Raw genomic sequence first — 27,730 nt, forward strand, 5'->3', positions numbered from 1 at the left:
TGGGAAGATCCCACATCCCGCGGAGCAACTAGGCCTGTGAACCACAACTACTGAGCCTGCGCGTCTGGAGCCTGTGCTTCACAACAAGAGAGGCTGCAATAGTGAGAGGCCCGTGCACCACGATGAAGAGTGGCCCCGGCTCGCCGCAACTAGAGAAAGCCCATGCACAGAAACGAAGACCCAACACAGCCAAAAAATAATAATAATAAATTAATTCTTTAAAACTTTATTAAAAAAAAGAATCTACCTGCCAATGCAGGGGACGCAGGTTCAAGCCCTGGTCCAGGAAGATCCCACATGCCACGGAGCAACTAAGCCCGTGCGCCACAACTACTGAGCCTGCACTCTAGAGCCCGTGAGCCACAACTACTGAGCCCATGAACCACAGCTGAAGCCTGCGCACCTAGAGCCTGTGCTCCGCAACAAGAGAAGCCGTGGCAAGGAGAAGCCTGCGCACCGCAGCAAAGAGTAGCCCCCGCTCGCCACAACTAGTGAAAGCCCACACACAGGAATAAAGACCCAGTGCAGCCAAAAATAAAATAAATTTATTAAAAAAAAAGTAAGATCTCACTGTACATATTGCTTCATAACATGTCTTTTCAGTTAACAATCTTTACCTTCCAAGACAACGCATTTTCATTGTATCTAATACTCAGTCTAGATTCAAATCTTCCCAGTTATCTCAAAAATGTCCTTTGCAGGGCTTCCCTGGTGGCGCAGTGGTTGAGAGTCTGCCTGCCAGTGCAGGGGATACGGGTTTGAGCCCTGGTCTGGGAAGATCCCACATGCCGTGGAGCAACTAGGCCCGTGAGCCACAACTGCTGAGCCTGCGCGTCTGGAGCTTGTGCTCCGCAACAAGAGAGGCCGCGACAGTGAGAGGACTGTGCACCGCAATGAAGAGTGGCCCCGGCTCGCCGCAATTAGAGAAAGCCCACGCACAGAAACGAAGACCCAACACAGCCAAATATAAATAAATAAACAAATAAATAAATAAAAAATTTTTTTAAATGTCCTTTGCAGCTTGTCTGCATAAATGTGGGTTCAATCTAGAAACTAGTGTTGATTCTGATTATGTATCTCACATCTCTGTTAATCTAAAAGAGTCCCTTTTCTCATAATACCAATTTGTTGAAAGACCAAGGCAGCTGTCCTACAGAACATCACATCTTGTAAATTTTTGCTTCTTTATGGTATCATTCAGATGGCCACATTATTTCCTACTACTGTAAGCAGGAAGGTGGGCCTAAAGTCTTGATAATTTTAAGGTACACATGTTTGGCTAAAACACATCATAGATGATTAGTATATGTCATTTTTATATCAAATCAAGAGCTATATAGTATCTGAATGTTTCCCTATCAACAATGTGAAAAACTGATCACCAGCTTTTGATAATAACATACAGATCTTTTTTCCCCAACTTCATTTGTGAATAGTTTTAAAGCACAGAAAAGTTGAAAGAATAGTACACTAGAGTGCCCACCACCTAGACTGAACAATGGTTAATATTTTGTTAACTTTGTTTTATCTTTACATGTATAAAAATATTTCTTGCTGAACCATTTGAAAATAAGTTGCAAACATCAAAAAATTTCCCCTAGGAAGCAGCCGCAAGGCACAGGGATATTAGCTCGGTGCTTTGTGACAGCCTGGAGGGGTGGGATAGGGAGAGTGGGAGGGGGGGAGACGCAAGAGGGAAGACATATGGGAACATATGTATATGTATAACTGATTCACTTTGTTATAAAGCAGAAACTAACACACAATTGTAAAGCAATTATACCCCAATAAAGATGTTTAAAAAAAAAAAAAAAAAAAATTTCCCCTAGAAATTTCAGAATGCATAACCTAAACATGATATTCTCCTTTTATGGCCATATCATTTTGACCCTTGGAAATTTAGCAATTATTCCCTAATATCACCTAATATTTAGTCCATATCTAAATCTCCTTAATTGTCCCCCCAAAGGTCTTCTATAGATGTTTTTTTAGGCAAGAGCTACTCATTGCTTTTGGTTAAGGTGTTTCTTTGGTCTTCCCCATTTCCATTTTTTGTTTTATAATGACATTGCCTTTCTGAAGAGATGAGGCCAGTTTAATTATTTACTCTTAAAAAAAGTCTTTTACAACTTGGATCTTTTTTTAAGTAAATTAAAATTTCTTTAATAACTGAGAATTTTTCATTTTTTGAAAACTAGCACTTCATCACAAAAACATAATTGAGAAATATTAACCTAAAGACTTTGGTAGAGGGACCAATCATTCCATTTTGTGAAGGATTAAGGGGCCTCACAGGATGCAGGACTTTCAGTGATACAACCAGAAATGAGTTGTCATGCTACTGTCGGTCACCCTTGTAGGGCACTTATTAATGTTGAGGAAATAATTATATATGACTGGTTAAAACTATAATTGAGTTCTAACCATTTTCATTTTACTAAATATAGGTAGCCCCCCTTTCTGAAAGTTCACTTGATGCCACTTTGCTCTTACGAAAGACCTGCATTCGTATCTGTTTTAACTAACCAAAAGAAATCTGAAGAGGATTTTTGCTTTTATGATAAAAGGCAAAAAGGGAAAACAGAACTATTTGTTTTGCAATGAGCCAATTCAGAGGCAGTGCGCACACCGAGTAACAAGAGTAGCACCACGAATGTCATTCCTAGGGAACTACACTCAGCATCCCAGCATCAAGCCGTGATAGCTTTTTGAACTGTCAGTGAACACCTGGCCTTTATCCCAATTGATTCTGTGAATCTGTTAGCAACTTGTGAACTAAGGTAATTGATTCTTCACATTACACCCTTTCAGCTTACGAAAGGTTTCATAGGAACACTCTATTATTGGATAGCGGAAAAAACCCATAATTATTTACATACTTATACTTTTTAAACTCAGCTGTCTGAACTATGCATTAATTATGCATGTAGATATAGAATATAGGCTAGGGAAAATATAACGAAAATTCCATATCTTCTCGAAAGTAAAAAATAATAAGCAATATCTTACATCAGCCTTCTATTACTTAATGCTTACATCATTGTTAAAATCATATCCTAAATCGACAGCCATTGCAACACAATGAGCTCCTCCTCACCAGGGCAAGTGAGAGCCAGATGGGCACTGGATGACCGTGACTCACGGAGGAAAAATAACTAAATATGGGAAAGGATATCCTAAGAGACCAAGAAGCACCATCATATGCATTCTTTGGGCAAACTTGCCAGAAGGAGCACAAGAAGTACCCAGTCACCTTCTCAGAGTTTTCCAAAAGTCCTCAGAGAGATGGAGGACCATGTCTTGCACTGTAAAGCTGTGCAAAACTTGTTTTTAAACTGTATAGTGTCTTTTGTGTATAGTTAACATACTACCAAATGTGTCTTTAGCTATCCCTGTCCTGGTGGTATTTTCAATAGCTACTAACCTTGCCTAGTACATTATGGAGGTTGTAAATTGGCAGAGAAATTTAAAGTAGGTTCTTGTTGGTGCACAGCAAAAATCAGTTACATATAGAAATGGTATCTTATTATCTTCAGTTGTCTCTGTTGCATCCTATATGAATTGTTGTTCTCTTAACTGAATACCACTTTGTAACTGTAAAAATAAAAAGTTGCAGTTACTTTGTTGACATTCTAAATCCTGCTAATACAATTTTCTTATTAAAAAAATCATACTCTAAACCAGTATTTTACTTTAGATAATGTTATCTGCTGCATGAAATAGTTATTCTTTTAAAATTTATTTTTAAGAAATAATTTATGTCACATGTAGTTACTTAAACCCTTAGGAGTTACTTCTTTCTTAAGTAGAAGCATGCCTTTTACAGTGAGATAGTTCGTGATTTGTTCTTTGAGAGCTTTATTTTAATAAGGTTCTTCTGCAACTGGATGATGACAAAGTTTGGGTTTGTTGGGATTATTTTTCAGCAACCAATCAGCCAGCCAAATCTACGGAAAAAAGAAAAAAAAAACCCTTACGTTAATTAATGATTACATATTTCTTCAATATATACTATTTCAATTCAAAAACAGTTTCCAAAATCACTTTAAGAATAATAAGAAAATGAGCATTAAAAATTGAAACAGGGGGTTTCCCTGGTGGTGCAGTGGGTAAGAATCCACCTGCTAATGCAGGGGACACGGGTTTGAGCCCTGGTCCGGGAAGATCCCACATGCTGCGGAGCAACTAAGCTCGTGTGCCACAACTACTGAGCCTGTACTCTAGAGCCCGTGAGCCACAACTACTGAGCCTGTGTGTGACACAACTACTGAAGCCCATGTGCCTAGAGCCTGTGCTCTGTAAAAAGAGAAGCCACAACAATGAGAAGCCCGCCCACCACAAGGAAGAGTAGCCCCCACTCGCCGCAACTAGAGAAAGCCTGTGCGCAACAAGAGTCAACACAGCCAAAAATAAATTAATTAATTAAAAAAAATTGAAACAATAAGTTTTACATTATGCAATATTGTCAAGTATAGATCCAAACTGGAAAGGAAGGTAAAACTATGTCCATTCACAAATGACATGACCCTATTATATGTAGGCAGATCTCCATCAGTTTATTGCACTTTGCAGATAGTGCATTTTTTTTGTACAAATTGAAGATTTTTGATCACTCTGCACTGAGCAAGAGCAAGATTATTGGCACCATTTTTCCAACGGTATTTGCTCACTTTGTGTCTCCATGTCATATTTTGCTAATTCTCACAATATTTCAAACATTTCCATTATTATTATATTTGTTATAGTGGTCTATGATCAGGGATCTTTAATGTTACTATTGCAAAAAAATTATGACTCACTGAAGGTTCAGATGATGGTTAGCATTTTTTAGCAATAAAGTATTGTTGCACACTTAACTGACTACAGAATAGTGTAACCATAACTTTTATACCCATTGGGAAACCAAAAAATTGGTATGACTTGCTTTACTGCAATACTTGCTTAATTGTGGTGGTCTGGAACCTAACCCACAACATCTCCATGGTATGCCTGTATTAAAAAATCCCAAAGAAAGCTACTAGTGCTAATAAATTAATATGGCAAAGTTGTAGGTTACAAGATCAATACACAAAAATCAGTTGTGTTTCCATATATCAGCAATGAATGATTCAGAAAGGAAATTAGGAAATCACATTCATTTATAATGGATTTGAAAAAAATACCTAGGAATAAATTTAACCGACTTGTGTCCTGAAAATTATAAAACATTGCCAAAAGAAATTTAAAAACCTAAATAAATGGAAAGACATCCCATGTCCATGGATAGATTTAATAACATTCAGATGTTAAGATGTCAATATTACTCAAAGTGATCTATAGATTCAACACAATCCCCATCAAATTTCCAACAGTTGTTTTTGCAGAAAAGGAAAAGACAATCCTCAAATTCATATGGAATTTCAAGGAGCTCCAAATAGCCAAAACAATCATGAAAAAAGAAAAAAATCAAGTTGTAGAATTTGTTCTTCCCAATTTCAAAACCTTCTATAAAGCTACAGTAATCAAAACAGTGTGGCATATAGATATACATATAGATCAATGGAATAGAATTGAGAGCCAGAAATAAATCCATATATATATGGTCAACTGATTTTTGACAATGGTATCAAGTCCATTCAGTGGAGAAGATATAGTTTCTTCAACAGATGGTACTAAGAAACTGGATTTCCAAATGCAAAAGAATGAAGTTGGACCCCCTATCTCACACCATGCATGCCGTGCAGCATGGTCAAAAAAGATAAAATAAAATAAAATAATAAAATATATGGTACTGGCACAAAAACAGACACATAGATCAATGGAAAACAACAGAGAGCCCAGAAATAAACCCACACTTATATGGTCAATCAATCTATGCCAAAGGAAACAGGAAATACAATGGGGAAAAGACAGTCTCTTCAATAAATGGTTTTAGGAAAACTGAACAGCTACATGCAAAAGAATCAAACTGGACTACTCTCTCACACCATATACAAAAACAAACTAAAAATGGAATAAAGACTTAAATGCAGACAGGAAACCATAAAATTCCTAGAAGAAAACACAGGCATTATGCACTTTGAAATCAGTCTTAGCAATATATTTTTGAAAAATTTTATTGAACTATAGTTGATTCACAATGTTGTAGTTTTAGAAATATATTTTTGAATATATCTCCTCAGTCAAGGGAAACAAAAGCAAAAAAACCCAAATGGGACGACATAAAACTAAAAAGCTTCTGAACAGTGAAGGAACCTATCAACAAAATGAAAAGGCAGCCTACTGAATGGGAGGAGGTATTTGCAAACAATATACCTGATAAGAGGTTAATATTCAATACATACAACTCAACATCAAAAAAACAAAAAATGAATTTAAAAATGGGCAGAGAACCTGAATAGACATTTTTCCGAGGAAGACAAACAGATGGCCAACAGACACATGCAAAGATGCTCAACGTCGCTAATCATCAAGGAAATGCAAATCAAAACCACAAGGAGATATTACCTCACATCAAATAGAATGGCTATCATCAAAAAGAAAAAATAACAAATGTTGGCAAGGATATGGAGAAAAGGGAACCCTGGTGCACTGTTGGTGGGAATATAAATACTTGATACAGCCACTACAGAAAGCAATATGGAGGTTCCTCAAAAAGTTAGAATCAGAACTACCATATGATCTAGCAATTCCGCTTCTGGGTACTTTTCTGAAGAAAACAGAAACACTAATTTGAAAACATATATGCACCCCTATGTTCATTGCAGTATTATTTACAATAGCCAAGATTGGGAAGCAACCTAAGTCAATATATGAACAGATTAAAAAGATGTGATAGAGGGCAGACAGCAGAAACATGAAGAACTACAATCCTTCAGCCTGTGGAACAAAAACCACATTCACAGAAATATACACAAGATGAAAAGGCAGAGGGCTACGTACCAGATAAAGGAACAAGATAAATCCCCCAAAAAACAAATAAATGGAGATAGGCAACCTTCCAGAAAAAGAATTCAGAAAAATGATAGTGAAGATGATCCAGGACCTCAGAAAAAGAATGGAGGCAAATATCGAGAATATGCAAGAAATGTTTAACAAAAATCTAGAAGAATTAAAGTACAAACAAACACAGATGAACAATACAAAAACTGAAATGAAAACTAAACTAGGGCTTCCCTGGTGGCGCAGTGGTTGAGAGTCCGCCTGCCGATGCAGAGGACGCGGGTTCGTGCCCCGATCCGGGAAGATCCCACATGCCGTGGAGCGGCTGGGTCCGTGACCCATGGCCGCTGAGCCTGTGCATGCGGAGCCTGTGCTCCGCAACAGGAGAGGCCACAACATTGAGAGGCCCGCGTACCGCCAAAAAAAAAAAAAAAAAAAAAACTACACTAGAAGGAATCAATAGCAGAATAACTGAGGCAGAAGAACGAATAAGTGACCTGAAAGACAGAATGGTGGAATTCACTGCTGCACAACAGAAGAAAGAAGAAAGAATGAAAAGAAATGAAGACAGCCTAAGAGACTTCTGGGACAACATTAAACACAACAACATTTGCATTATAGGGGTCCCAGAAGGAGAAGAGAGAGAAAAAGGACCCGAGAAAATATCTGAAGAGATTATAGTCGAAAACTTCCCTAACACGGGAGAGGAAATAGCCACCCAAGTCCAGGAACCACAGAGAGTCCGATATAGGATAAACCCAAGGAGAAATACGCAGAGACACGTAGTAATCAAATTGGCAAAAATTAAAGACAATGAAAAATTATTGAAAGCAGCAAGGGAAAAATGACAAATAACATACAAGGGAACTCCCATAAGGTTAAGGTGATTTCTCAGCAGAAACCCTACAAGCCAGAATGGAGAGGCATGATATACTTAAAGTGATGAAAGGGAAGAACCTACAACCAAGATTACTCTACCTGGCAAGGATCTCATTCATATTCTATGGAGAAATCAAAAGCTTTACGACAAGCAAAAGCTAAGAGGATTCAGCATCACCAAACCAGCTCTACAACAAATGCTAAAGGAACTTCTCTAAGTGGGAAACCCAAGAGAAGAAAAGGACCTACACAAACAAACCCAAAACAATTAAGAAAATGGTAATAGGAACATACATATCGATAATTACCTTAAACGTGAATGGATTAAATGCTCCAGCCAAAAGATACAGGCTTGCTGAATGGATACAAGAACAAGACCCATATATATGCTGTCTACAAGAGACCCACTTCAGACCTAGGGACACATACACACTGAAAGTGAGGGGATGGAAAAAGATATTCCATGCAAATGGAAATCAAAAGAAAGCTGGAGTAGCAATACTCATATCAGATAAAATAGACTTTAAAATAAAGAATGTTACAAGAGACAAGGAAGGACACTATATAATGATCAAGGGATCAATCCAAGAAGAAGATATAACAATTATAAATGTAAATGCACCCAACATAGGATCACCTCAGTACATAAGGCAACTGCTAACAGCCATAAAAGAGGAAATCGACAGTAACACAATAATAGTGGGGGACTTTAACACCTCACTTACACCAATGGACAGATCATCCAAACAGAAAATTAATAAGGAAACACAAGCTTTAAATGACACAATAGACCAGATAGATTTAATTGATATTTATAGGACATTCCATCCAAAACCAGCAGATTACACTTTCTTCTCAAGTGCACACGGAACATTCTCCAGGAGGGATCACATCTTGGGTCAAAAATCAAGCCTCAGCAAATTAAGAAAACTGAAATCATATCAAGCATCTTTTCTGAGCACAACGCTATCATATTAGAAATCAATTACAGGGAAAAAATGTAAAAAACACAAACACATGGAGGCTAAATGATACGTTACTAAACAACCAAGAGATCACTGAAGAAATCCAAGAGGAAATCAAAAAATACCTAGAGACAAATGAGAATGAAAACACGATGATCCAAAACCTATGGGATGCAGCAAAACCAGTTCTAAGAGGGAAGTTTATAGCTATACAAGCCTACCTCAAGAAACAAGAAACATCTCAAATAAACAATCTAACCTTACACCTAAAGGAACTAGAGAAAGAAGAACAAACAAAACCCAAAGTTAGCATAAGCAGAGAAATCATAAAGATCAGAGCAGGGCTTCCCTGGTGGTGCAGTGGTTGAGAGTCCGCCTGCCGATGCAGGGAACACAGGTTCGTGCCCCAGTCTGGGAAGATCCCACATGCCATGGAGCAGCTGGGCCTGTGAGCCATGGCCGCTGAGCCTGCTCGTCTGGAGCCTGTGCTCCGCAACGGGAGGGCCACAATAGTGAGAGGCCTGCATACCTCAGAAAAAAAAAAAAGAAAAGTCTTCCAACAAACAGAAGTCCAGAACCAAATGGCTTCACAGGTGAATTCTATCAAACATTTAGAGAAGAGCTAACACCCATCCTTCTCAAACTCTTCCAAAAAATTGCAGAGGAAGGAACACTCCCAAACTCATTCTATGAGGCCACCATCACCCTGATACCAAGACTAGACAAAGATAGTGCAAAAAAAATTACAGACCAATATTACTCATGAATATAGTTGCAAAAATCCTCAACAAAATACTAGCAAACAGAATCCAACAACTCATTAAAAGAATCATACACCATGTTCAAGTGGGATTTTTCCCAGGGATAAAAGGATTTTTCAATATATGCAAATCAGTCATTGTGATACACCATATTAACAAATGGAAGAAGAAATACCATATAATCATCTCAATAGATGCAGAAAAAGCTTTTGACAAAATTCAACACCGATTTATGATTAAAACTCTCCAGAAAGTGGGCATAGAGGGAACCCACCTCAACATAATAAAGGCCATATACAACAAACCCACAGCAAACATCATTCTCAATGCTGAAAAACTGAAAGCATTTCCTCTAAGATCAGGAACAAGACAAGGATGTCCAATCTCACACTCTTATTCAACATAGTTTTGGAAGTCCTAACCACGGCAATCAGAGAAGAAAAAGACATAAATACAAATTGGAAAAGAAGAAGTAAAACAGATGACATGATACTATACAAATAGAATCCTAGAGATGCCACCAGAAAACTACTAGAGCTGATCAATGAATTTGGTAAAGTTGTAGGATACAAAATTAATGCACAGGAATCTCTTCCATTCCTATACACTAATGTTAAAAAAATCTGAAAGAGAAATTAAGGAAGTACTGCTATTCACCATTGCAACAAAAAGAATAAAATACCTAGAAAGAAACCTACCTAGGGAGACAAAAGACCTGTATGCAGAAAACTATAAGACACTGATGAAAGAAATTAAAGATGATACAAGCAGATGGAGAGATATACCATGTTCTTGGATTGGAAGAATCAATATTGTGAAAATGACTGTACTACCCAAAGCAATCTGCAGATTCAATGCAATCCCTATCAAATTACCAATGGCATTTTTCACAGAACTAGAACAAAAAATCTTAAAATTTATATGGAGACAGGAAAGACCCCGAATAGCCAAAGCGGTCTTGAGGGAAAAAAACGGAGCTGGAGGAATCAGACTCCCTGACTTCAGACTATACTACAAAGCTACAGTAATCAAGAAAATATGGTACTGGCACAAAAACAGAAATATAGATCAATGGAACAGGATAGAAAGCCCAGAGATAAACCCACGCACTTATGGTCAACTAATCTATGACAAAGGAGCCAAGGATATACAATGGAGAAAAGACAGTCTCTTCAATAAGTGGTGCTGCAAAAACTGGACAGCTACATGTAAAAGAATGAAATTAGAACACTCCCTAACACCATACACAAAAGTAAACTCAAAATGGATTAGAGACCTAAATGTAAGACCGGACACTATAAAACTCTTAGAGGAAAACATAGGAAGAACATTCTTTGACATAAATCACAGCAAGACCTCTTTTGATCCACCTCCTAGAGTAATGGAAATAAAATCAAAAATAAACAAATGGTACCTAATGTAACTTCAAAGCCTTTGCACAGCAAAGGAAACCATAAACAAGACGAAAGACAGCCCTCATAAGGGGAGAAAATACTTGAAAACGAATCAATGGAAAATACTTGCAAATGGATCAATGGAATCAATCAATCTCCAAAATATATAAACAGCTCATGCAGCTCAATATTAAAAAAACAAACAACCCAATCCCAAAATGGGCAGAAGACCTAAATAGGCATTTCTCCAAGAAGACATACAGATGGCCAAGAGGCACATGAAAAGCTGCTCAACATCACTAATTATTAGAGAAATTCAAACCAAAACTACAATGAGGTATCACCTCACACCAGTTAGAATGGGCATCATCAGAAAATCTACAAACAACAAATGCTGGACAAGGTGTGGAGTAAAAGGAACCCTCGGGCTGCCCTGGTGGCGCAGTGGTTGACAGTCCGCCTGCCGATGCAGGGGACATGGGTTCATGCCCCTGTCTGCAAGGATCCCACATGCAACAGAGCGGCTGGGCCCGTGAGCCATGGCCGCTGAGCCTGCGCGTCCCGAGCCTGTGCTCTACAACGGGAGAGGCCACAGCAGTGAGAGGCCCGCATACTGCAAAAAAAAAAAAAAAGGAATCCTGTTGCACTGTTGGTGGGAATGTAAATTGATACAGCCACCATGGAGAACAGTATGGAGGTTCCTTAAAAAACTAAAAATAGAATTACCATATGATCCAGCAATGCCACTAATGGGCATATACCCAGAGAAAACCGTAATTCAAAAAGACACATGCACCCCAATATTCACTGCAGCACTATTTACAATAGCCAGGTCATGGAAGCAACCTAAATGCCCATCGACAGATGAATGGATAAAGGAGATGTGGTACATATATACAATGGAATATTACTCAGCCATAAAAAGAACAAAATTGGGTCATTTGTTGAGACGTGGATGGATCTAGCGAGTGTCATACAGAGTGAAGTAAGTCAGAAAAACAAATATCGTATATTAACGCATATATGTGGAAGCTAGAAAAATGGTACAGTTGAACTGGTTTGCAGGGCAGAAATTGAGACACAGATGTAGAGAACAAACGTATGGACACCAAGGCGGGAAAGCAGCGGGTGGTGGGGGTGTGGGTGTGCTGAATTGGGTGATTGGGATTGACATGTATACACTGATGTGTATAAAACTGATGAATAATAAGAACATGCTGTATAAAAAAATTAATAAAATAAAATTCAAAAATTCAAAAAAAATGATGTGACATATGTACACACACACACACACACACACAATGGAATATTACTCAACCGTAAAAAAAGGAAATTTGTCATTTGCAACAAGATGGATGAACCTAGAAGGTATTACACTAGTGAAATAAATCAGAGAAAGACAAATACCATATGATTTCACTTATGTGTGGAGTCTAAAAACCAAAACAAATGAATAAATATAACAAAACAGAGTCATAGATAGAGAGAACAAAGAGGTGATTGCCGGAGAGAGGTGGGGTTGGGGATAAGTGAAAGAGGAGAGGGATATTAAGAGATATAAACTTCTAGTTACAAAATAAATGTCACAGGGATGAAATGTACCACATGGGGAATATAGTCAACATTTCAATAACTTTGTATGGTGACAGGTGGTAACTAGACTTAATCATAGTGATCATTCTGTAGTGTACAGAAATATCAAATCACTATGTCATGCACCTGGAACTAATATAGTGTTGTAGATTAATTATAATTCAGTAATAAAAAAGGAATTCATACAAAACTCCAACAGATAACTGGACAAAAGATAAACATAATTCACAAAGGAGGAAACACAACTAAACATAGGGGGAAATGTTTAACCTCACCATTGTGTGAGGTTAAAACAACTGAATGGAAGTTAAAACAATTGAATTACCATCTTTAATCTATTTTTCCTCTCATCAAATCAGTCCCACTCCCACTCCAGTGTTTTTAACTTAATAAATTTATTTTAAAAAAAGAAAGCAATGTGAGAGCATGTATTGTGACTGAAAATATTCACATTAGAAATAATAATGCAAAACAAAATTAAGAAAATTCTGGAAAAAAAGAGTAATTGAAAGGTTTAGAACCGACTTTGAAATATATTACAAACCTATAAGACTTAAAGCAATGTGGTACTTACAAATGAACAGATGAAATTAACAAACCAAAAAAAAAAAAGAAACCCACTAAATGCATGTAAGAACTTAGTATATATTAACAGTGGGTTTTTAAATTGATGAAGAAAATACATACTGTTCAATAAATGGTTTTTGTCAATTGAGTAACCAAGTGGAAAATAAAATAAAATGTGGCTCTCTACCTCACTCCCTATAGCAAAAAAATATTCCAGATGATCAAAGACATATACGTGGGGGGAGAAAAAGGAAATATTAAAAAGTACTGGAAGGCAGAATGAGAGAATGTTACTTATAATCTTGAAACAGAAAACGTTCTTCAAATATAACAGAAACCTGGAAGGCATAAAAGAGCTCAACAAATATAGTACAAAAAAATTAAAATATATCATGGAAATAGTGATAAACTGAGAAAATCTACTAACCAACAAAATATGTTGGTTAAAATATGTTTAATTTCTTAAACATAGAGAGTACCAATACAGTAAGAAAAAGACCTAGATGACCAAGCGCTGGGGTAGGAAGTTCACAGAAAAGGAAATGCAAATGGCTTTAAGTAGCATATACTAAAAGATAATCAAACTCACTCATAACAAAAGAAATACAAATTAAGTTACGAGATAACCATTTTTCACCTGAGATTGGTAAAAAAAAAAAAAAAAAAAAAACCCCACAAAACTTGAAAAAACATCAGGTACTCTCATTCACTTTTTAAAATTTAATTAATTTATTTTTGGCTACATTGGGTCTTTGTTGCTGCAGGCGGTCTTCTCATTGTGGTGGCTTCTCTTATTGCGGAGCCTAGGCTCTAGGCACACAGGCTTCAGTAGTTGTAGCTCACAGGCTCTAGAGTGCAGGCTTCAGTAATGGTGGCACATGGGCTCAGCAGTTGTGGCTCGCGGGCTGTAGAGTGCAGGCTCAGTAGTTGTGGCTCTTGGGCTTAGTTGCTCCATAGCATGTGGGATCTTCCTGGACCAGGGCTCAAACCTGTGTCCCCTGCATTGGCAGGTGGATTCTTAACCACTGCACCACCAGGGAAGTCCCCTCTCATTCATTTTTGATCAGAGTATAAAATGGTACAACCACTACAAAAGGTAATTTGGCAATATTTATCCAAATTAAAAATGCACATATCGGGCTTCCCTGGTGGCACAGTGGTTGAGAGTCCGCCTGCCGATGCAGGGGACGGGTTCGTGCCCCAGTCTGGGAGGATCCCACATGCCGCGGAGCGGCTGGGCCCGTGAGCCATGGCCGCTGAGCCTGCGGGTCTGGAGCCTGTGCTCCGCAGCGGGAGAGGCCACAACAGTGAGAGGCCCGCGTACTGAAAAAAAAAAAATGCACATATCAAAAACATCAAAATAACATTCTTTTTGACTTAGTATTTTCATTTGCAAATAAATGGTATGCTGACAAATGAAGATATTCACTGTAGCAGTTTATAATAACAAAAGAGTGGAAACAACCTGAACAACCATCCATATGTGACTAATTAATAAATTGTAGGGAATTCCCTGGCGGTCCAGTGGTTAGGACTCCGCTCTTCCACTGAAGGGGGCATGGGTTCGATCCCTGGTCAGGGAACTAAGATCCCACAAGCTGCGCGGCCAAAAAAAAATTTAAAAATTTGTAGAAAATCCATAAAACAGAATGCCATAAGCTGTTCTTTTAAAATGGGGCAATTTTGTTTATGGTGCTATTTAATAATTTATAATACATATTAAGTATATAAGGTAAAAAGCATCAAATAGTGTGTTTACTAGCTAGCATTTGTATCTATATGTGTTTTTAAGTACATATAAATAATAAGTATTTTATTTTATGCTTATATATGTATAGAGTTTCTCTGAAAGGATATACTAGAAGCTGGTAACAATAATCAACTCCAAGGAACAACTGGGTAGCTGAGGAAGAGGGATGGAAAGGAGAGTTACTTTTCACTATATATCCTTTTGGAACTTTTTAATTTTATACCATATTCCAACATTGCTTATTCAAAAAATTAAACAGCTTAAAAAATAAGTTTTTTAAGGGATAAAATTTTTTTTAATTTCATGTTTTGAATTAAATTTGACTTTTTGATCTCTTTCCAAATGAAATAATCTCAATGTGTGAAAAGTGTTATACTCAGAGATGTTTATTGTTACAGTATTTATAATAGCAAACAACTCAAACAGCAAAAGAATGGTAAAGGTAACAGAAGAAACATCATGTAACTATTAAAATAATCTCTACAAAATATATACTTAAATATAGCAATATTTATGGGATATGTGTTTATATGTAGTGATATAAAAAAATAAAATCTGGGCAAAGAAAAAAAAAACAGGACTAGTTTTTTTGAAACTAAACAGGATTAGTTTCATTGGAGATATAGGCTTTAAAAACCAAACCAAACCAAACCAAAACAAAACCAGTAATAGCAGCAGCTAATGTTTGAGCACTTACGCACCAAGCACTTTAAGAATTTTACATGCACTAATACATTTAATCCTAACAATATCCCTACTAGGTAGACAGTTGCCAATATACCTACATCTTATTGATGAGAATAAAGAGACTCAGAGAGAAGTTAGGTGTCTGGAGTCAGAGCTGAATCTAAGCAAGATGACTTGGGAGACCATGTTTAGGAAATGGAACCAGAAGTATCTTTTTCTTCTCTTCTTTACATTTTTCAGTAGTTTCAGGTTTCTTACTAAATGAAAATATACTATTTTCACAATGAAAAAAGACATATTAAAGAAATAACCTGTCAATCTTTTTCTTTTTGGTAAAAGTGGTAATGTTAGTGGGAAAGATTAAATCTTTTGTCTTCCAAAGGGGATTCCCTTTGAGAATGCTAACAAAGGCTAGAGATATTATTTTGGTGCGGCTGGTATTAAAATAACCTTCCTTGATTATCTCAGATGGGTGGGAGTATCTATAAAGAAGGACCCCGGCTGACACTTGGCCCTGGACAATCATCCTAGGTCCTCATACTCAACCGTTCTTCCCCCTGAATGAGCAATGTTGAGGCCTCTAGGTATGTGAATAAATGTTTTCTGTTAAAAAAATTTAGATAGCATGAGAAACAAAAATATTGAACACAATTCAAGTAAATAATTTTATCATTTGATTATATAAATTATATACAAAAACAATGCTCAGCAATGAAAGGATGCAATGACTGAAAATGTACTTAGGAAGAATTTTTTTTTAAGAGTTAAAACACAGCAATAAAATAAGTACAACTGACCCTTGAGCAACATAGGTTTGAACTGCGGGGGGTCCACTTACACGCAGATTTTTTCCAGTAGTAAAAATCTGGCTGAACTCAGGATGCAGAATCACAGATACAGAGGAAATGAGGATACGAGGGTCTACTATAAGTTTTATGTCAGATTTTTGACTGCACAAAGGGTCAGTGCCCCTAACCCCGACTCTCAAGGGTCAACTATAATCAAAAGTTATACAAAATGAAGTATCTAAAAAGTTTTTTTAAATGACTCTCAATATGTTTCAAAGAATATAATATTTTAACTATGAAAACTATAGACAATATTGTTTAGTATGAATAAAAAGATTTCTTACAAAAGGATCTGCTGGTTTTTGCTTACAAAGCTCTGCAAGTCCTTTAAGCAGAGTTGGCGTTACATGCACATTTAAATAGTCCTTAGCAGCTTGTCCAACTGGAATGGGCTCAACAATCACTGCAAATACAAATGATTAAAGCTAATATAAATGATGAAATATTACACAATCATTAAAAAGGACACCTTCAAATAAATTTTAACGGCATGAGAAATACTTAAGAGTTATTTTTTTTTAAAAAGGAAACAGAACTATATACCTAATATTTTGTTCAAAAACACACAAGCGCACACATACAGAAAATAATAAGACTCATAAGACTGGCAAAAAAACCCATCAAAATGCTGACAGTGCTCATACATAAGATTCTGATGATATTTTCAACAATCTCCTTTTCTGCATTTACATTTCCATGTTGTTTACAGTAAATACATAATGGACAATGTTATGAAAAAGAAAAATATGAAGAATGTGTATAATCTAGGAGATTAATTCATCACAAAAATTAACTCCTGTCAACAAAATGGTAGGCATTTTGCAAAGTGTTACAGATACAACAGTGAATAATACATGCTTCTTGCTCTCTTACAAACTACTGAATATACACATAAAACCTATTTCTATAATAGTCTGAATATCCCTGCTCTTATTTTTCAGGTTTTAAAATAAATAATGTAAGATTTAGGGAAATTTTAGTGTTTTCAGCTTTTTTGAACACTATGTAGGTGAACCAGACTTGCAGTACAACAAAAAATATATTTCTACCAGAAAGAAATGTGTAACTCTTCATAGGTCTTTTGAGGTTGATCTCCATCAATGTGCTTTTTTTTTTTAAATAAATTTTTTAATTTATTTTTTGCTGAGCTAGGTTTTCGTTGCTGCGTGCAGGCCTTTTCCAGTTGTGGCAAGTGGAACTACTCTTCGTTGTGGTGAACGGGCTTCTCACTGTGGTGGCCTCTCTTGTTGCAGAGCATGGGCTCTAGGTGCGCAGGCTTCAGTAGTTGTGGCTCGCAGGCTCAGTAGTTGTGGCTCACGGGCTTAGTTGCTCCGTGGCATGTGGGATCTTCCCAGACCAGGGCTTGAACCCATGTCCCCTGCATTGGCAGGCAGATTCTTAACCACTGCGCCACGAAGGAAATCCCAATGTGCTACTTTTGATAAAGATAAGAAAGCAAAGCGACTAGTCTCATGTGTTCAGATCTAAATCCTCATTGACTGAAGGCAAAGGAAGGTGGGAGGATAATTTCTGTATGACTGTATGTATATGTGTATAGGCTCAGTCTCAATGAGACAAAGACTAACAATGGGAGTCATTTGCCAGGATGCCATGAAGAACTGGGAAAAGTCTCACAGGTATTGGGTAACAGGCTCCTTTCCTATTAGTCTCATGATAGTACCCTTTATTACACTGATTACTGTAATAATTTTGTTTTATTTTGATGATATAAATATTTGTCATCTGTCTCTTCTACTCTGTAAGACCATGTTAAGACAATGTTTATCATGTTCACTGGCCCCAGGTCCTTTTATATTATTTTAAAAATGAAAATCTGAAAAAAAATAAATTAAAAATAAAAATGAAAATCTAATTATGTCGCTTTCATCCTTAAAATGCTTCACTGATTCCTTCTTTTTCTGTTTTTTTTCTTTTTTTTTTGCAGTACGTGGGCCTCTCACTGTTGTGGCCTCTCCCGTTGCGGAGCACAGGCTCCAGACCCGCAGGCTCAGCGGCCATGGCTCATGGGCCCAGCCGCTCCGCGGCATGTGGGATCCTCCCAGACCGGGGCACGAACCCACGTCCCCTGCATCGGCAGGCGGACTCTCAACCACTGCGCCACCAGGGAAGCCCCTGGGTTTTTTTTTATACATCAGGTTCTTATTAGGTATCCATTTTATACATAGTAGCGTATACATGTCAATCCCAATCGCCCAATTCATCACACCACCACACCCCCCGCCACTTTCCCCCCTTGGTGTCCATACATTTGTTCTCTACATCTGTGTCTCAATTTCTGCCCTGCAAACCAGTTCATCTGTACCATTTTTCTAGGTCCCACATATATGCGTTAATATACGATATTTGTTTTTCTCTTCCTGACTTACTTCACTCTGTGTGACAGTCTCTAGATGCATCCACGTCTCAACAAATGACTCAATTTCGTTCCTTTTTATGGCTAACATTCCATTGTATATATGTACCACATCTTCTTTATCCATTCATCTGTCAATGGGCATTTAGGTTGCTTCCATGACCTGGCTATTGTAAATAGTGCTGCAGTGAACATTGGGGTGCATGTGTCTTTTTGAATTACGGTTTTCTCTGGGTATATGCACAGTAGTGGAATTGCTGGATCATATGGTAATTCTATTTTCAGGTTTTTAAGGAACCTCCATAATGTTCTCCATAGTGGCCATATCAATTTACATTCCCACCAAGAGTGCAAGAGGGTTCCCTTTTCTCCACACCCTCTCCAGCATTTGTTGTTTGTAGATTTTCTTATGATGCCCATTCTAACTGGTGTGAGGTGTTACCTCATTGTAGTTTTGATTTGCATTTCGCTAATAACTAGTAATGCTGAGCAGCTTTTCATGTGCTTCTTGACCATCTGTATGTCTTCTTTAGAGAAATGTATATTTAGGTCTTCTGCCCATTTTTGGATTGGGTTGTTGTTTTTTTAATATTGAGCTGCATGAGCTGTTTATATATTTTGGAGATTAATCCTTTGTCCACTGATTCATTTGCAAATATTTTCTGCCATTCTGAGGGTTGTCTTTTCATCTTGTTTGTAGTTTACTTTGCTGTGCAAAAGGTTTGAAGTTTCATTAGGTCCCATTTGTTTATTTTTGTTTTTATTTCCATTACTCTAGGAGGTGGATCAAAAAAGGTCTTGCTGTGATTTATGTCAAAGAGTGTTCTTCCTATGTTTTCTTCTAAGAGTTTTATAGTGTCCAGTCTTACATTTAGGCCTCGAATCCATTTTGAGTTTACTTTTGTGTATGGTGTTAGGGAGTGTTCTAATTTCATTCTTTTACATGTAGCTGTCCAGTTTTCGCAGCACCACTTATTGAAGAGACTGTCTGTTCTCCATTGTATATCCTTGGCTCCTTTGTCATAGATTAGTTGACCATAGGTGCGTGGGTTTATCTCTGGGCTTTCTATCCTGTTCCATTGATCTATATTTCTGTTTTTGTGCCAGTACCATATTTTCTTGATTACTGTAGCTTTGTAGTATAGTCTGAAGTCAGGGAGTCTGATTCCTCCAGCTCCGTTTTTTTCCCTCAAGACCGCTTTGGCTATTCGGGGTCTTTCCTGTCTCCATATAAATTTTAAGATTTTTTGTTCTAGTTCTGTGAAAAATGCCATTGGTAATTTGATAGGGATTGCATTGAATCTGCAGATTGCTTTGGGTAGTACAGTCATTTTCACAATATTGATTCTTCCAATCCAAGAACATGGTATATCTCTCCATCTGCTTGTATCATCTTTAATTTCTTTCATCAGTGTCTTATAGTTTTCTGCATACAGGTCTTTTGTCTCCCTAGGTAGGTTTCTTTCTAGGTATTTTATTCTTTTTGTTGCAATGGTGAATAGCAGTACTTCCTTAATTTCTCTTTCAGATTTTTTTAACATTAGTGTATAGGAATGGAAGAGATTCCTGTGCATTAATTTTGTATCCTACAACTTTACCAAATTCATTGATCAGCTCTAGTAGTTTTCTGGTGGCATCTCTAGGATTCTATTTGTATAGTATCATGTCATCTGTTTTACTTCTTCTTTTCCAATTTGTATTTATGTCTTTTTCTTCTCTGATTGCCGTGGTTAGGACTTCCAAAACTATGTTGAATAAGAGTGTGAGATTGGACATCCTTGTCTTGTTCCTGATCTTAGAGGAAATGCTTTCAGTTTTTCAGCATTGAGAATGATGTTTGCTGTGGGTTTGTTGTATATGGCCTTTATTATGTTGAGGTGGGTTCCCTCTATGCCCACTTTCTGGAGAGTTTTTATCATAAATCGGTGTTGAATTTTGTCAAAAGCTTTTTCTGCATCTATTGAGATGATTATATGGTATTTCTTCTTCCATTTGTTAATATGGTGTATCACAATGACTGATTTGCATATATTGAAAAATCCTTTTATCCCTGGGAAAAATCCCACTTGAACATGGTGTATGATTCTTTTAATGAGTTGTTGGATTCTGTTTGCTAGTATTTTGTTGAGGATTTTTGCAACTATATTCATGAGTAATATTGGTCTGTAATTTTTTTTGCACTATCTTTGTCTAGTCTTGGTATCAGGGTGATGGTGGCCTCATAGAATGAGTTTGGGAGTGTTCCTTCCTCTGTAATTTTTTGGAAGAGTTTGAGAAGGATGGGTGTTAGCTCTTCTCTAAATGTTTGATAGAATTCACCTGTGAAGCCATTTGGTTCTGGACTTCTGTTTGTTGGAAGACTTTTCTTTTTTTTTTTTTGCGGTATGCAAGCCTCTCACTATTGTGGCCCTCCCGTTGCGGAGCACAGGCTCCGGACGAGCAGGCTCAGAGGCCATGGCTCACAGGCCCAGCTGCTCCATGGCACGTGGGATCTTCCCAGACCGGGGCATGAACCTGTGTTCCCTGCATCGGCAGGCGGACTCTCAACCACTGTGCCACCAGGGAAGCCCTGTTGGAAGATTTTTAACCACAGTTTCTATTTCATTACTTGTGATTGGTCTGTTCATATTTTCTATTTCTTCCTGGTTCAGTCTTGGAAGGTTATACCTTTCTAAGAATTTGTCCATTTCTTCCAGGTTGTCCATTTTATTGCCATAGAGTTGCTTGTAGTAGTCTCTTAGGATGCTTTGTATTTCTGTGGTGTCTGTTGTAACCTCCTTTTTCATTTCTAATTTTATTGATTTGAGTCCTCGCCCTCTTTTTCTTCATGAGTCTGGCTAATGGCTTGTCAATTTTGTTTATCTTCTCAAGAACCAGCTTTTAGTTTTATTGATCTTTGCTATTGTTTTCTTTGTTTCTATTTCATTTACTTCTGCTCTGATCTTTTTTTTTTTTTGCCAGCCTCTCACTGTTGTGGCCTCTCCTGCTGTGGAGAACAGGCTCCAGACGCGCAGGCTCAGCTGCCATGGCTCACGGGCCCAGCCAGTCCGTGGCATGTGGGATCTTCCTGGACTGGCTCACGAACCCGTGTCCCCTGCATCGACAGGTGGACTCTCAACCACTGCACCACCAGGGAAGCCCTGCTCTGATCTTTATGATTTCTCTGCTTCTGCTAACTTTGGGTTTTGTTTGTTCTTCTTTCTCTAGTTCCTTTAGGTATAAGGTTAGATTGTTTATTTGAGATGTTTCTTGTTTCTTGAGGTAGGCTTGTACAGCTATAAAATTCCCTCTTAGAACTGCTTTTGCTGCATCCCATAGGTTTTGGATCATTGTGTTTTCATTCTCATTTGTCTCTAGGTATTTTTTGATTTCCTCTTTGATTTCTTCAGTGATCTCTTGGTTGTTTAGTAACGTATCATTTAGCCTCCATGTGTTTGTGTTTTTTACATTTTTTCCCTGTAAATGATTTCTAATATGATAGCGTTGTGGTCAGAAAAGATGCTTGACATGATTTCACTTTTCTTAATTTGCTGAGGCTTGATTTGTGACCCAAGATGTGATCCCTCCTGGAGAATGTTCCGTGTGCACTTGAGAAGAAAGTGTAATCTGCTGGTTTTGGATGGAATGTTCTATAAATATTAAATCTATCTGGTCTATTGTGTCATTTAAAGCTTGTGTTTCCTTATTAATTTTCTGTTTGGATGATCTGTCCATTGGTGTAAGTGAGGTGTTAAAGTCCCCCACTATTATTGTGTTACTGTTGATTTCCTGTTATATAGCTGTTAGCAGTTGCCTTATGTATTGAGGTGCTCCTATGTTGGGTGCATATACATTTATAATTGTTATATCTTCTTCTTGGATTGATCCCTTGATCATTAGTGTCCTTCCTTGTCTCTTGTAACATTCTTTATTTTAAAGTCTATTTTATCTGATATGAGTATTGCTACTCCAGCTTTCTTTTGATTTCCATTTGCATGGAATATCTTTTTCCATCCCCTCACTTTCAGTGTGTATGTGTCCCTAGGTCTGAAGTGGGTCTCTTGTAGACAGCATATATATGGGTCTTGTTCTTGTATCCATTCAGCAAGCCTTTGTCTTTTGGTTGGAGCATTTAATCCATTCACGTTTAAGGTAATTATCGATATGTATGTTCCTATGACCATTTTCTTAATTGTTTTGGGTTTGTTTGTGTAGGTCCTTTTCTTCTCTTGGGTTTCCCACTTAGAGAAGTTCCTTTAGCATTTGTTGTAGAGCTGGTTTGGTGATGCTGAATCCTCTTAGCTTTTGCTTGTCGTAAAGCTTTTGATTTCTCCATAGAATATGAATGAGACCCTTGCCAGGTAGAGTAATCTTGGCTGTAGGTTCTTCCCTTTCATCACTTTAAGTATATCATGTCTCTCCATTCTGGCTTGTAGGGTTTCTGCTGAGAAATCACCTTAACCTTATGGGAGTTCCCTTGTATGTTATTTGTCGTTTTTCCCTTGCTGCTTTCAATAATTTTTCATTGTCTTTAATTTTTGCCAATTTGATTACTACGTGTCTCTGTGTATTTCTCCTTGGGTTTATCCTGTATCGGACTCTCTGCAGTTCCTGGACTTGGGTGGCTATTTCCTTTCCCGCGTTAGGGAAGTTTTCGACTATAATCTCTTCAAATATTTTCTCGGGTCCTTTCTCTCTCTCTTCTCCTTCTGGGACCCCTATAATGCAAATGTTGTGTTTAACGTTGTCCCAGAAGTCTCTTAGGCTGTCTTCATTTCTTTTCATTCTTTTTCTTCTGTTGCGCAGCAGTGAATTCCACCATTCTGTCTTCCAGGTCACTTATCCGTTCTTCTGCCTCAGTTATTCTGCTATTGATTCCTTCTACTGTAGTTTTCATTTCAGTTATTTTATTGTTCATCTGTGTTTGTTTGTACTTTAATTCTTCTAGGTCTTTGTTAAACATTTCTTGTGTCTTCTTGATCTTTGCCTCCATTCTTTTTCCCAGGTCCTGGATCATCTTCACTATTATTATTCTGAATTCTTTTTCTGGAACGTTGCCTAACTCCACTTCATTTAGTTGCTTTTCTGGGGTGTTATCTTGTTTCTTTATCTGGTACATAGCCATCTGCCTTTTCATCTTTTCTTTCTGTGAATGTGGTTTTTGTTCCACAGGCTGCAGGACTGTAGTTCTTCTTGCTTCTTGCTTCATTGATTCCTTACTGCACTTATATTCAAGACAGAATTCCATACATTGGCCCACTGACTACACTATGTGTCCTCTATTTACCTCTTCAACCTCATCTTAGTGTCTCTTCCTCCAGATCTTTCAGTTTATATATGTGCCATGTACCATATTCTTTCCTGCTCATCACTTGAGCACTTGCTGTTCTTCTGCTAGAATGTTCTTCCCTTTCTCTGGTTAACCACTATTTATCCTTTGGATCTCAACTAAAATGTCACTCCTCAGTCGGGCCTGTCTTGTTACCAGTCTCTCATGATACCCTCTAATTGCCGTATAGTACTTACCACACAATAACTATGCAACTGTTAGATAATAACTATGCAATTATATAGGTAATTATTGTTTAGTGGCTATCTTTTGAACACTAAACTATAAACTCCATGAGAGCAGAAACCTCATCTATTTTTTATAATTTTATTTTTTTAAGTTTTATTGAGGTATAATTCCCTTATCATGAAATTCTTCCACTTAAGTATACAGCTTATTTAATAAACTTATAATTGTGTGATCCTCACCACAGTCCAGTTTTAGAAAACTTCCATCATCGCAAAAATGTTTCCTTGTATTCATTTGCAATTCACCACTACCACTCCCACCCCCAGCCCTTGGCAACCAGAAAGCTTCTTTCTGTTTCTAAAAACATCTTTACTGGACATTTCCGATAAATGGATCATATAATATATGGTCTTTTGTGCCTGGATTCTTCTACTTTGCATAATGTTTTGAGGTTCACCCATGTTGTAGCATGTATCAGGAGTCTGTTCCTTTTAATTGTTGAGTAGTATTCCATTGTATGGCTGTATGGCTATACTAAATGCTGTTTATCCATTGGTGAACAGTTGGATTGTTTCCAGTTTGGTGCTGTATTAAATAATGCTACCATGAATATTCACATGTGTTTAAGTAGAGTTATGTTTTCATTTCTCTTGTGTGGGTACATGCTGCCAGGAGTAGAACTGGTAGTGGAGTTACATGTTACGTGGATGTGTTAACATTTTAAGAAATCACCAAACTGTTTCCCAAAGTGGCTGTACCATTTTACAATAATGTATGGAGAATGCCAGTATCTCTATACCCTTGCCATTGATTATAGCCATTCTAGTGGGTATGCAGGTGGTATCTCATTGTTTCAATTTGCATTTCCCCAATGATTAATTATGTTGAGCACTTTTTCATGTGCTTATTAGCCATTCATCTTCTTTTGTGAAATGCCTATTCAATTCTTTTGCCCAGTTTTTAATTCAGTTGTTTGTCTTAGTATTGAATTGTAAAAGTTCTTTATATATTCTGGATACAAGTGCTTTACCTGATATATCATTTGCAAATATCTTCTCCCAGTCTGTCGTTATCTTTTCATACTTTAAAAAAATATATATTTATTTATTTATTTTTGGCTGCATTGGGTCTTCGTTGCCACGTGTGGGTTTTCTTTAGTTGTGGCGAGTGGGGGCTACTCTTCACTGCGGTGCGCATGCTTCTCATTGCAGTGGCTTCTGTTGTTGCAGAGCACAGGCTCTAGGCATGTGGGCTTCACATGGGCTCAGTATTTGTGGCTCGCGGGCTATAGCGTGCAGGCTCAGTAGTTGTGGTGCACGGGGTTAGTTGCTCCATGGCACGTGGGATCTTCCTGGACCAGGGATAGAACCCGTGTCCCCTGCATTGTCAGGTGGATTCTTAACCACTGTGCCACTAGGGAAGTCCCCTTTTCATACTCTTAATGATGGCTTTTAAAGAAGAAAAGCTTTGAATTTTGATGTAGTCCAATTTATCAATATTTTCCTTTATAGATCATACTTTTGATGTCATATTTAAGAGCTTTGTCCAACTCAAGGTAATGAAGATTTTTTATATTTTCTTCTAGACGTTTTTAGCTCTTATGTTTAGGTTGATGATCCATGTTGAGTTAAATTTTGTGTGTGGTGTGAACCAAGGGTCTAAGTTGTTTTGTTTGTTTTTGCATGTGGATATTCAGTTGTCTCTGCACCATTCGTTGAAGAGCCCACCCTCTCCTCATCAAATTTTCTACATACTTTTGTCGAACATCAATTGTACATAAATGTAAGAATCTAATTCTAGATTCTCATTTCTGCTTCATTGATCTTTATGTCTACCCTTATGTCAGGACCATACTGCCTTAATTATTGTGGTTTCATAATAGGTTTTGAAATCAGGTTAGTGGAGGTCCTCCAACTTTGTTCTTTGTTTTCAGAATTGTTTTAGCTCTTCTAGATCCTTTGCAATTCCATATAAATTTTAGAATCAGCTTGTCAATTTCTACATAAAAGCATTCATAGACTTTTATAGGGACTGTATTAAATTTATCAATCAATTTGGAGAGAACTGCCATCTTGACAATATTGACTCTTCCAGGAACAAGGGATGTCTATTTATTTAGATATTCTTGAATTTCTCTCAGCAACATTTTGTGCTTTTCAGTGCACAAGAATTTCACTTCTTTTGTTAAATTTATTATTAAATATCTTATTTTTGATGCTATTGTGAATAAAACTGTTTCCTTAACTTCATTTTTGGATTGTTTCTCTGTTTTTGCTGACCATTTATTATTTGTCTCTGACCACTTATTATTTGGAAGTTGGAGGACTTCCACTAACCTGATTTCAAAACCTATTATGAAACCACAATAATTAAGACTGTATGGTACTGACATAAGGATAGACAATAAAGATCAATGAAGCAGAACTGAGAAACTAGAAGTAGATTCTTACATTTATGGCCAACTGATTTTCGACAATAGGGCTGGATGAATTAATGAGAAACTAAAAAGTGTTTTCATGTTTCTTACATAGATAAACTTTCAATGTACTTTTAAAAGCTTTTTCATGGCATAATTTATATACTGCATTGTATATTTATTTTTATAGACTTTTAAAATACAGTCTTCTTGAAAAGAGCAGAGACATCTTATTCATCTTTGTATTTCTGGCACACAGTAGTTAACTCAATAAATTTGTTGAATGAATGGAATATAGCAAAGCTGTGAATCAGCCATCCCTATTAAAAGGGAAGGGAAGAGCACTAGCTTTTTCAAGGATTAGGAATATATTTTAGAATATCTTTGTAACTTGCTTTAGTGACTCCTCATCATATAGGGTTTTGCACATAGTTCCTGACTGACTGCTAAGCAAGAGGGAGCTCATATCATAAACTCTGAGAACTTTCTCTCAAGAACTTCACATTCTCATAGCAAGAGATCTGCAAGGTAGTAGGTAATAAATCATTTATCTTTATCCTACAACTGCTGCTTCTCAAATGTCTAACTGTATCTAGAGGATTAATTAATGGGTAAAATCAATCTAAAATAACAGTTTAGGGATATAACCCTATGAGTAAGAAGTGCTTCCAAAAATATCTTCTACTTAAGATAAATGAGCTTTTAACTCTATTTTAGTTAAAAGCTAAAGAGGAAAAGTCTAATTCACTAGTAGGACTAAATCTAAAGATCTACCACATTAAAAAGACATCTCATGTTTAAGATGTGCTCCAAAATAATATGGAAGCAGGAAAAGTAGGAGCAGGGGTTATAGATGAAATAATACTGAACTAAACCAACTATACTTCAATTAGAAAAAAAAAAGACTGACCAAAATTGTTGAAGCTGGGTGATGGGTTCATTAGGGGTTTATTATACCATGCTATCTACTTTTGTGTAAATATTCCACAATAAACAGTTCCAACGAAAAAAATATCTTAATGGGATGGATACGACAGAAATTTCTGTCACAGAAATAAAGTATGTAGTAGGCAAATCC

The 27,730-nt window shown here is 37.1% G+C and overlaps 1 protein-coding gene across 1 annotated transcript in view; it reads right to left on the reverse strand.

Annotated features, from left to right (window-relative positions):
- Positions 1 to 481: 481 nt before the first annotated feature.
- NME5 (NME/NM23 family member 5) overlaps positions 482 to 27,730 on the reverse strand; it is a 36,390-nt gene continuing 9,141 nt past the window's right edge. Inside the window, exons 4-5 of the mRNA XM_089909359.1 lie at positions 16,650 to 16,768; positions 482 to 3,947 (exon numbers count right to left, since the gene is read on the reverse strand). Of these exons, the coding sequence (XP_089765485.1) occupies positions 3,864 to 3,947; positions 16,650 to 16,768 (203 nt within the window). The 3' untranslated portion in view covers positions 482 to 3,863. The remainder of the gene's footprint in view (positions 3,948 to 16,649; positions 16,769 to 27,730) is intronic.

This window comes from Delphinapterus leucas, chromosome 3, assembly GCF_059928025.1.
Source record: "Delphinapterus leucas isolate spDelLeu-1000000601 "Yukka" chromosome 3, BTC_Dleu_Yukka2, whole genome shotgun sequence".
NCBI classification, from domain to species: domain Eukaryota; kingdom Metazoa; phylum Chordata; class Mammalia; order Artiodactyla; family Monodontidae; genus Delphinapterus; species Delphinapterus leucas.